At 42.5% G+C, this 12,334-nt stretch overlaps 1 protein-coding gene across 1 annotated transcript in view; it reads left to right on the top strand.

Moving 5' to 3' along the window:
* The window catches only part of ITGA9 (integrin subunit alpha 9), a 230,939-nt gene that overhangs the window by 143,984 nt on the left and 74,621 nt on the right, over window positions 1-12,334 (top strand). Inside the window, exon 18 of the mRNA XM_075053853.1 lies at window positions 2,979-3,129. Within this exon, the coding sequence (XP_074909954.1) occupies window positions 2,979-3,129 (151 nt within the window). The remainder of the gene's footprint in view (window positions 1-2,978; window positions 3,130-12,334) is intronic.

Genomic DNA, 12,334 nt, shown 5'->3' with positions numbered 1-12,334 from the left:
GTTCCTCTGCTTACCGAAGAGATACCTCCAGATTTTGCTAATGGGTTTGATGGATGCTGATTAAGTTTTGAAGTGATTGCAAGAAGTGAGATTACAAAGTTAATGAGAAATAATTCACAGTAATAAATGCTTGTTTTATTAATTTGTTTCCAAATATGTACTTTTGATCATTAGAAAATCCCAGAAGATTGTTTCGCATTTTCATAATTTGCCTGCTTTTCAACAGCAAGCATTGAAGTTGGGGCCAAAAGGTTAAATGCTTCCAAGTACTCTCATATAGTTGTGCCGTTAATTGGTATATAAGGAGCAACAGCTCAAATGATTTGGACCTCTCAAACTAGTTTTGCAGCTGATCCTGTGCTGCATACACTTTTGCAAATGTTTATTTGCACTGATAGTTGACCATGAGAGTAAACTACAACGTTTAGAAAGTGTAGTGTCCAATTATCGGTAGGATTGGTTGGTGTCTGTGGTTGATGGTAAGAGTGAGAAAGCAGGCTCATTTCCTGGCGACTTATATCTGCCTCATAAGAAGCTGTCATTGAACTGTAAGCTGTAATTTTGGGCTTAATAAATGAAGATCATCATAAATGAAGTAAGTACAGGAAACAAATATGCTATAAATATGGTCTGCGTTACATGGAAGAGTTACACTCACAGTCCACAGCCATCAGCTTTAAAGCCTGAGTCTAGACCATTTTCCTCCTAACTTCTCACTCACCAGAGCCCCTGGCTGCTTCGGTATGTACCTTGAGAAACCCAGGTCTAGAAACTTCTTGGCAAACGCAGGGAGACGGAGCCCAGCAAGCTCTGCCTTTGGAGGTCTGGTATGGCTGTGGTTGGCAGAAGATGCTGAAGCGTTAATAAGCACCGTGCTCTCAGAAACCTCACTTTTATGCAGGTGCTCTGGCTGCGGTACCATGAGCAAGGCTGGCAGAGGAGGGCTGGCAGCAATGGAGGGACAGGCTGCCTCTAAACACAGCTCACATCCTGCACCCCAGCCATTTTCAGAGAGTTGTTGATATGTAGAGGAGCAGTGTGTGCCAATGTGTATGTCCCTCGCACAGCCATTCCTTCATGGAAATTGGGTAAATGAAGGGTGGCTTGGTTGGCCACGGATTTCTCCGTGCCATTGCATGCTGCTGTGTGCACATGCGTTGTGCAGCTGCATCTGGCAGGGTGGGTGGCGCAACAGTACGTGTCCTCAGAGGTGGTTCCTTCTTACTTTTGGGCTGGTGTTGTGGTTTAAGCCCAACCAGCAGCTAGGCACCATGCAGCTGCTCACTCACCTTGCCCCCCTCAGTGGGGTGGGGGAGGAGAATTGGGGGGAAAAAAAGTAAAACTCATGGGTTGAGATAAGAATGATTTAATAACTAAACTAAAATGTAATACTAAAAATAATAATAATAAAATATAATGATAATAATAGTAATGAAAAAGAATGTAATAAAAAACCAAAAAACCCCCAACACCCCCCCCCCCCCCCAAAAAAAAACAAACCCTGAAAACAAGAAAAGACAAGTGATGCACAGTGCAATTGCTCACCACCCGCTGACCAATGCCTGAGCAGCAATCCACCCCTCCCGGCCAACTTCCCCCATTTATATACTGAGCATGGTGTTCTATGTTATGGGATATCCCTTTGGCTAGTTCGGGTCACCTGTCCTGGCTGTGCTTCTTCCCAGCTTCTTGTGCATCTGCTTGCTGGCAGAGCATGGGAAACTGAAAAATCCTTAACAGGATAAGCTCTACTTAGCAACAACTAAAACATCAGTGTGTTATCAACATTATTCTCACACTAAATCCAAAGCACACTGCACCAGCTACTAAGAAGAAAATTAACTCTATCCCAGCCAAAACCTGGACAGCTGGCTGTCCCCTAGAGGAAATAATTAAGAGAATCTACCTGCTGTGTGGCTGGAGGTCTCAGCCCTTTTCTGACCAACTACTTAGTGTTTTCTCTGTGTCACTGTCTCTGTTTCACTGGTATGTATGAATGGTCTTAGATTCCAGTATGATAACTGTAGCAAATTTGATATTTTGGCTATATTTGCTTATTTTTACATTTATACTTGGTGTATTTCATATTACCTTTTATTGTGGTTTTAGTTCCTAGATCTGCAGATCTGTGTGTTGATATTGTATTTTCTTGTGATTTATCTTTAGCCTTTATTCCTACTTGTTAGCGTATCTTCTGGACAGCCTAGTATGGTTAAAAATCAAATAATAAATGTGTGTGTATGAATATTTATATTTGCCTTTGTGTGTGCATATCTGTGTTTGTTCATAGTCTGTGATGCCATATTACAATAGTGTATTGATTCATGATATATAGTTGTTATTTTAATTCAACCATTCCCTTGGTATTCCACTTAGAGAAGATGACCCCATCATATTATGTCCAGCATAAACACCCAAAGAATGATTAGTCACATGCAGTGAACATTTGTTGTAATTTTCATACATTTTTCCACTTAACCCACTTTCTGGATTTTATTTGAGCCTCTTTGCCATTTTTTCTATCCATAGCATAGCTCTAAGAAGATTTTTCAGAAAGTTACTAGAATGTTAGAATAACTTTGAATTATTGAGAGACAAACTGAAATAGCTTGTGTATTTGAACGCGGGCTCAATATCTCGCACTTGGTGCATTTCTCCTGTCCAATTACTTTACAGTCTTCAACTATTTTATTCTCACTAAAACCACACTAACGATAAGTCACATGAAATAGTTCCACACAAGGATCATGGGGTTTCCTTACAGTCACAAAACCCAGTGTCAGAACCAGGACTGGGGAGCTGCTCATTCCCAGTATGCCCCCCCACACACCATCCATTGGCCGTAGAGCATATTCCTGAATTACCGACTGCCGAGCTTTTAAGCAGTTGAGTTGTGACACTCGCGTAGCAGACAGAAAGAAGGACCAGAGTGTGAAACTTGCCCAGAGTTAAACCGGTGTAACTGTTTCTGCCTACAGTGTTGATGACAGAACTGCCTACCTGGCCCTGGGAGCGGTGAGGAACATCTCACTTAACATCTCCATCTCTAACATTGGGGATGATGCCTACGACACCAATGTTTTCTTCAATTTTTCTGGGGAGCTCTTCTTCATCAAAATGTGGCAAAAGGTAAGAAAGGCCAGTCTCGCTGTGAGCAAGTCTTTTAACTTTAAGCCAACTTAATTGCAAGATGTAGCGACAGGGGGTGGCCTGGTCCACACTGCTAAGACATTTGGAAGTTATTTCTGGTTATGCTGGGCCTGAATTTCTTCCAGGCTCTGTACTGAGTTTTTTTTCTTTTGTGGCTTTGATCTGTGTAAATTACGTAAATTATGCCCCTTGTGTTTCTGTAGAAGACACAGCACTGTTATTTGGGGTGCACTAATGAAAGACTGTTTGGTTGAGGTATTAAGAGGTAGAGGGAGACTGGTTTGGAAACTGGTAGGGTACCAAATGGTGCTGAAATACAAAGGATGCCTCTAATTTGAGCTCCTCATTGAAACCAAGATACAAGGCTGTTCTTTGCTCATGTCCTGGTGCAAGTTTGGGTTGTAGTCAAGGCACATCACTAAATCCAAGAGCTCAAAAGTGCTTTTAATTTCTCCCGCATGGAGTTAGGTGAATATTTTGAGGTTTAGTCTCTTTACATTTAGATTGAAATATTTGGATGTTTTCATTACTATGAGTTCATTTAGAGATAAAGGCATTGAAATACAAACACTGAATTGAGCTTTCTGCAAACTGATGGCTGCAAAAGCTGTCTGCTTGTGAGTAATGTGAAAATAATTGTGCAAAATAGGAGCTGTACAATCGTAACAACATTCTGTCTGTTTCTTCCTGCTTTTCACAGTTGTTTGTCTCTCTGCTGGAGCTTTGCTTTGCTTTGTAAGCTGTAAGAGTAGTATTAAAAACAGTAGTACAACTGTTGCAAAGTATGGGATTAACTTGATCCATTGAACCAATGACATTTTGCCATTATTTGCTATGGTTTATGGTAAGATTTTGGTTAGTATAAACCTCTTAAATTAACTCATTACATAATAAAAGAAAATATGATAATTTCTTATACGTTAATTCTCTTAGTGTTCAGTTTTGACTACTATGTTTAATACAGTTGCAAGCCTTGGAAAGTTGCCTTTGTATTATAAACTTAATTTTCAGACATTATGTGCTGCAAGTGTGCAGTTTATCAAGAAGAAAAAAGCGGGGATAAAACAGAAATGCCCTATGCCAATATGCAACTTCGCCCTAATAGAAGTTTTATGTGAAGACTTTCAGGGTCTGGCCCAGCTCCCGTTGAAGTCAGTGAGAGGGTTTCCATTCCTTTGCACTGGAAAAGAAACAAAGCTTGATGCATGCTCTTTTAAAAGGTTGTTGTGGTGTGGTTTTTTTTTCTTCTGTGCTTACATGTTGAGTATTTTACACACATGGATTAACTGGAACACCAGTTGCCTTCGTTGTTCTTCTTGGCCAACACTGTGAGGGAACAAGCGGAAGATGATGTTCTGTTTCCCTTGGTATTTCACCTTGCGCCTGGGTCTATAGCAGACTTGAAACATCTGTGCTGAATGCTGCCTAGAAGGAGCAGTTTCTGGAAGCAGACGACATTGTCGTAGGGTTATCTCACTACTCAGTGTGTCTTCTGCTAATAGAAGCTAGGATATCTTTAAAAAAAAAAACCAAACAGAAAAAACCCACACACATCAAGGAAGCATAGGCTTCTTTCTTCCTCAGGTCTTGCAAACAGGATCAGGTTATAGTCTGCTATTATTCCTGCTGTTCCACTGTTCTTGTGATTGGTTTGATAGGGTTTGGGGTTTTTCCTGATAATTATTTTAGTAATAGTTTTGAAAAAACAATTCACAGGGTTGTGTTGGGCTATTTTACTTCCTCTCAGTCAGCTTTTGCTTTAGGACAAACTAATATATTGTTGGCCTCACCATTTGTCCGGTTGGGAAACTGGATTACGACCTCATAGGCTCAATTACAGTGTTGCATTTTCCCTAAGCTCTTTGAACAATGATGTTCTTGTAAAATATCACAGCCTCCATGTTTCATAACCTACTCCAATCCCTTGACATCTATGCATAATATGTACTATGCATGTACTTTAAATAGATTTTGTTCCTGGTTGAACGTTGCCCAGGCAAAAATCCAGAATGTAAAGCCAGAACAAAAATGACGGCTCCTAAGATTTCTCTTAGTGGAGGAATTTTGGAATCAAAAGAGCTTCTTGCTGTGGGAAACTTTCAGCAGAAACTGCCTTTTAATGAATAACGCTAAAGTGGAAGAGAATGGTCTCTTCATGGGGTTGCCTGATCCTTTTGCTGCAAGGTGGCTCTGAGAATGATGATCGCGTGGTGGGCTTTCATAACCCATCTCTGGAGTCCTTTCAAGATGCTGTGAGTACCCTGTATTTTTTCCCTGTGTCCCCACTAGGGACATTTCTAGGAGATTCAGTGCAGTTTTGTTTCTTTCTATGGATTGGTTACAATGAGACCTGACAGCGCAAAAGTTTAGTGCTGGTTTTTTTCAACAGTTATTGAGACAAAATGCTACATCTTGTGTTTGAAAACAAATGGGGTAGCCTAGCTCAGGGATGATGATGGTAGCGCTCCCTGAAGGGTCTGAGTGCAGCTAGCCCCTCTTTCCTTTTTGGAGACTGAGATTTCATGAGATGTGGTGGATAGAGACATTATCTAGAGGACAATCAGCCATAGGAATAATCTCCCCAGGGAAGTGGTGGATTCCCCAACACTGGACACTTTTAAGATCCAGCCACACAGGGTGCTGGGCCATCTTGTCTAGACCATGCTTTTGCCAAGAAAGCTTGAACCAGATGATCCTTGAGGTGCCTTCCAGCCTGGTATTCTATAATTCTGTGATACGTGGCAAGGCTCTGCCACATAGTTGTGAGGTGAAAAAGCATTCACCAACTGATATTTAGGAGACTCCACCTATTCCACTGTCTGATTTTCCTGTTGTGCCGCTGCCAGTCCTCCCCGTCTCCACGGACAAAGCCCAGCATTTTCTTTCCATAGCTCTGGCAGACAGTCCTTCTCTTGAGAGGCACAATATGTGGCATGGGCTGACTTCTCATTCCTGCCTGTGCTCCCTGTAGTGCTTTTAACTCTCTCACCACTACTGCCCTTTGAAGGGGCTGTCTTCACCAAGGTGTCACTGTCCTTCTGCACTCAAAGGAACCCTTCACCCTTTTTAAATACAGGGGGAATTCTCTGGGGAAATGGTCATGTAAATATAAAATATCAAATTTTTTAAGTGGTGAAATTCCTGAAGACTTAGGATACAGCTGTGGGGTTTGTCTCCAGTAGCTTACTGTGCATATTCTTTTCCTTTATGTTACATTTACTGCCTTACGGTTATGCCAGTTATTGTACCTCTTATTGGGCGTTACAACACTTTTGTTATGAACCTTATTTTTCAACTCCTAAATTTGGTGGGGTTAAACTGCTTGAGATGAGATTTTAGAAGCCAGTTACAACTCACATTGCTTATTTAAAAAAACCATTCAGCTAAAATGACAAAGTCCTTTCAGGGCTGGGCTAAGGCTGTGTGTGGTTTTGAGCGATTCATGAAGATCGATTGATACAACTCCTGTGCAAAGTTTCAAGCTCTCACTCTGTGAGAGTGGGTTGTTTTACAGGTGCATGGAAGTACTGCACTGCAGTGAAGTTCAAAATGTGTCCACTAAGAAAAATGTTCCTTTTGAAATACAGAAAGATTTAATCATGTTCTCTTTAAAAAAGAAAGAAGAGAAAGGGAAAGACACCTCACCTGTCTGCTTAGATTTTTTCTTTACTATGTTGACAAAGAAATCTTGGTCCCTTCTTCTGTGTAGAGCAGATTTTTTTTTTTTTTTAAAATCTTAAAGTTTATTGTCCCATAATCTTAATTCAGCTTCAGGAAAGCATCCTATTTCAGAGTCTGAAAAATCCACTTAACAGAGGTGATACCATTTTCCTACAGAAGAATGTAGAGTACTACTGTGTGCTGAGTCTGGAAGAAGAATAAAAAGCTATTGCTACTAATTTCTACACCATTTTGCATCTATTGGAATTGCCTCCTGGCTTGTGATGTTTTGCTGAAAATGCTTATCAGCAATAGGCACTTTGCTTACCATTTGTTAGCTGCTGTTCAGCGCAGAGGGGTATTTTCAGTACCATTGCAGATAAAGCACTGTAAGCTTGCTGGCAGTGGCAGTTAATGTGGTGTAGGGCAGAGCCATATCTTCATTAAATCAGCTCAGCTATGGCATGAGATTTTATGGCAATAGTATAAAAATAGCATATATAACATAATAATAGTAAAAACAACAGCAATAACCCAATATATATAGAATTAATCTCTCACTGCTGTGCAAGGGCTGGCGGGAATCTGTCAGCTAACCCCGTTTCAGCACTGGTTATGGAGAGAGTAGGTCAGGAAATCCCATCGCTGGCCATCATTTCCAGCTGTGGATTGTTTCTAAATTTCAGACAGGCTCCCAGTATCCAAAGCCAGCTATGTGTAACATTCCTGCTGCTTCTCACAGCAGCTTTCGCAAGCAACAGCTGAGTGAAGTTAGTGAGGCCAGGCCAGGGCAGGGTGAACAGCGAGGTTGTGGTTTCCTCAGGTGCAGTAATTTCCCATGATTCCTTTGTGAGCAGGTACCTGAAACTTTGGTGTCAAGTATGAATATTGCCAATAGCCAGAGTCACGCTGCTTACGGGCTCTGGAGTTTTTCTTCTGAGGAGTATTGCAGTACTGTCTCTTTCAGCATTAGCAGGGAGGTCATGCAATTTGGATATGAACTCTTTCTTCCTCACTCCCAGAGCACTTGCTGGCGTCTCTTGACTAGGATTGCGCAGAAGAGCAGCAGACACAGGCAGAGTTTAATTTTTTCCAAATTGGAAATTCCCTTACCCAGGTTTCCCATACAGCTCATACTTTCTAAGAGTCTTAAGGCTGGCAAGGACAGGATGCTGATAGGGCACAAACGCCAAAGACACACGCCCTCTTTTGGATCCAGCTATGCCATTGGAAGAAAATTTACCTCCTTGGTATTCATTATGTCTCTTTTTCCAGCAGTTACTACCTCTTTGGATCCGCTGGCAGACAAGTTAATGTGATGAGTCTCAATTCACATCCAGCTGGTTAGAAGAAACCTTTGAAATTAGTAGTTTGATTTAATCCAGCCGATTTTGCATGGAGTGAGTTGGACTTGCTTGTGTAAGCCACTCTGCCAGAGGGTCAGAGGGGACTGATGCCAAGTAGCATGGAAGCTGTGACCCCTTGCGCTGATACAAGGGCATCTGGAAGATTGCCCAAGCCATATATCACTTACATGAAGGGATCTGAACCCTTTTGCCGGGAGAGCTTTTATAGCCAGGGCTTGGGAATATGAGTAGTGTGGTAGTAACCACATCACATGCTGCCTCTCCATTTTTGCAAATCTAATGCTTAACTTTTCTCCAGAGTGCACCAAAATGTTTTGCATCCCTGGAGTAAAATTGTCCAATTTCTTAATTGGGGAGAAAAAAATACCTGCAGTTTAAGCTATCTGACTTCATTGTTTATTTTAATTTTCTTTTTCTGTGAAAGCTCAGTGAAAACCTCAGCTTTTATGCTTCTCTAGGGGTAAGTAAGGAGCAGCACCTTTTTCAGGCCAGGGGCCGTTAGAGCTATCTAATATCCCCCTGCTCTTAGCAGGTAGGAATTGAAGGCTAAACCTTTGATCCAAACTTTCCACTTGGGTTTCATGTATCACTCCCACGTTCAGGGAATGGGCACTGGAGACTGGGTTTAGTTGTGTAATTAGTACTGATCAGAGTCTTGTAAATTTTTCTCCAATACTCTGATTTATCATGTATATCTGAAAGAAGTCTTTGTTATTTTTCCCAACAAATTAATTTGATGAATAGATTGAAAAATCTCTAAAGTCTTTTGGCAAAATCCGGATTGGAATAAATGATTCAGAAGCTGTGATTTTGCAGGACTTCAGATCTTGTTCTGCTCACTGTTGAAAGAACCTATGTGAGTTTGATTGTTAAATCCTGTTTTCAGGAGCATCTTAACGCTTAGAAATCTCATTGAAGATTGATAGCGTATAAGGTTCCAAAAGCCTAAAAGACTCCAGCCTTGCAAAACTGAATGCAGCTAACTCCAACAAGCTTTAAAAATCCAAGTTTTTGCCTACTTGCAGGGAAACAATGAGTTGCAGTGGGGGATCACCCTAAGCATTTCCACAGAAAGCAGCGGAAACTTCAGATTCAAGAAGACAGGGCTTTTGATGATATCCGTGTTTCTGTTGGGTGAGGTTAGGCAGAGTAAAAATTAATTTTGCAGTACAAAAATGTCGTATAAATTTTTGTGAGGATTTGAGAAGGGCAAAGTTGACTGGTTGTTTTTAAACAGCTTGCGATTAGCAAGCTGTTACCAAACATCTCTGTTTTTAAGGACTTGATGGTCCTGGAATAACATATGTGACCAGATACATTAAGAAGTTTTATGCTGATCAGGTGGGGCTGTGCTCTGGGTTACATGATGTGGAAAGTGTTTGTCCTGGAAGTAGCTCATCATGACTCTTAATTTGACTGACTGTTTATGTATATATACATAGCGGTTTTGAGGAATAGCCTGGGATGCTTTGTGTGGCTCAGATTATTAAGGGAGGTTTTGTTTGACTGCCTAGCCCTGCTCTTCCCTTGGGGCTGCGAGGGGAATGGTTTTCTAAAGGAAGAACAGCTGTATGGATGAATACAGTCATGTGAGATGTATTTTTTTGTAGGGGCTAGAAGGCATTCTGTGCTATAGCAAAGCCCATTTACAGCGAATCCTGACTTACCTGCTGGTGTACCAGCCAAGCTGGGGTTTCACCGTGACTGGGCACCAGCAGAGGTCCTGGTTTCCATGCAGGTGAGGGAGGGAAAAGGAGATCCAAAGCACTGAAATGATGAGACTTGCTCGAGGGGGTGGAGAAGGGCTTCCTGGGCTGCAGGTGATAGCTGCCCACCCCGTTTCAGTCCCTGTGTGGCCCATAGCTCACTGGCCGAGCTGCTTCCCCCTGCACATCTTCAGGAGCTGTGCAGAGCCAGGAGCCACTGCCATGGTCACATCAGCGTTGGCCATGGAAGAGGGCTTTGGAAAAGGGATTCGGCTGCCTTGGTTGCTGAGATCCAGCCACCCCAATCTAGACTGTTACCTTGTGTCGTGGTTTAACCCCGGCCAGCAACTAAGCACCACGCAGCTGCTCACTCACTCCCCCACACCCAGTGGGATGGGGGAGAAAATCAGGAAAAGAATTAAAACCTGTGGGTTGAGATAAGAACGGTTTATTAGAACAGAAAAGAAGAAACTAATAATGATAATGATAACACTAATAATATGACAGCAGTAATAATAAAAGGATTGGAATATACAAATGATGTGCAGTGCAATTGCTCACCACCCGCCAATCGACGCCCAGTTAATCCCCGAGCAGTGATCCCCCGTCCCCACCCCCCCCAGTTTATACACTAGATGTGGTGTCCCGTGGTATGGAATACCCCTTTGGCCAGTTTGGGTCAGGTGCCCTGGCTGTGTCCCCTCCCAACTTCTTGTGCCCCTCCAGCTTTCTCACTGGCTGGGCATGAGAAGGTGAAAAATCCTTGACTTTAGTCTAAACACTACTTAGCAACAACTGAAAACATCAGTGTTATCAACATTCTTCGCATACTGAACCCAAAACATAACACTGCACCATCTACTAGGAAGACAATCAACTCTATCCCAGCTGAAACCAGGACACCTTGATAAACTGCATTGCTAGGAGAAAGGGAAAAACCCTTCGCAGAGGGTAGAGCCCAGTATACAGCAAGCTCAATACACTTATCTTGGATGTGCTTATTTAAAGGCTATCTGTCACTACGGAAAGAGCACCAGTGACTTTCCTGTGTCTCAGTGTCTCTCTTCATTATCATATTTTGCTCTTAAACTCAGTGGAGAGAGACTTGCCAACGTTTGAGGTGAGAAATCTATGGGACAGGATTTGTCTCCTGTGGTCTTAGGATGAAGCTTAAAATTGTTCGCACTTTGACATCCTCTGCAAAAGATTCAAGAATTGATTTGCATGGCTTTCAGTGGCTTTCATTACAGCAAGAAATGGGGGTTTGTTTTTGTTGTAACTTGAAGCTTAAAGTTTATCGAGTTTCTGGTATGAAAGGTTAATTCTATTCTGGCAGAAGTTTCTTTTGGTCGCTTTTAAGACAGGCGGCTGCAGGTGGTGCCAGAAGATAAATGATACCCTGAGTGGAAAATCCAATAGAATTGTAAACAAATGTAAATATGTTTACACTATATATAAACAAAAAAATATATTTTTACATGATATGTGTAATATACATGCATACACGTCCTGTGGGATGTTGTAGTCACAGTGCTGTGTGGCTGGAAGTGGTGGCAATTGCTCACTTTCACATAGTTGTTCAGATTTCTCCTGTGGTGCTGATAGGAACTATAAATAAAAACAAAGCCCCTTTTAATTAATCCTATTAAGTGCAAGGCATGATCCTGCAGTTATACTTCAGGCATAGCCTCTCTGAAGTCAACAGCAGTTTTGTCTGTAGAAAGACTTAAAAAAGCCCAGCTGCACAGTCAAAAAGATGAGTAAGAGTGTGAAGAGTTTTTAGCTGAAAATCCAAGGAGGGGCCAGCACTGGTTAAGAAATCACAAGCTTTCCTTTCCTTGAGTTTGACACTGGGGCTCTGGGATTTTCTGACTCATGTGAACTCCCTGGTTTCTTCTGGTGTGAAAGGAAAGTCACAGCCTTTTTTTTCCTTTCTGTTACCTCTTCCTCTTTCTTGCTCATTCTTTGCTCTTTCCCTTCCTTCAAAAACATGACGGAAAAGCTCTCAGGAGAGCCTCGATTTCTTCTAGGGAACTAGGTGAGGCAGGCTCCCTCCTCCCAGAGCAGCTGACAGTCAGCGACGTAACCCTGGGTTCAGCTGGCACCAGTCTGTGTTCCTATTAGCAGAAGTAGGCACGTTAACCCCCCCTCCAAAGGAGGCCTGCGGGCCCCAAATCTGGTTTTTTTTCAGAGAGGGAGCTTCCTGGGGCGTTTCATCAAAACCAGAGTCATTGAGCAAGGCAGGTAGGAAGAGCAAGAAGCGTTTCAGCTGGCTCTCTTGCAGGCTCCAGGGGTGAGCGGGGGACCCCCTCTCCGGGCCGTCTCAGCGGACCCCCCGCCCAGGCAGGCTGCAGGGGATGCCGAGCCAGGCGCGTTCCCAGCCGGCAGCGCTTTCACAGCCTGCCTTTGGGAGGAGGCCAGAAAAACTGTGCTTGACTTTTGGCCGTAACC

The sequence above is a fragment of the Buteo buteo genome, chromosome 2, assembly GCF_964188355.1.
Source record: "Buteo buteo chromosome 2, bButBut1.hap1.1, whole genome shotgun sequence".
Lineage (NCBI taxonomy): Eukaryota > Metazoa > Chordata > Aves > Accipitriformes > Accipitridae > Buteo > Buteo buteo.
The sequence above is the reverse complement of the archived record's forward strand: the minus strand, read 5'-3'. Positions and strand labels throughout refer to the sequence as shown.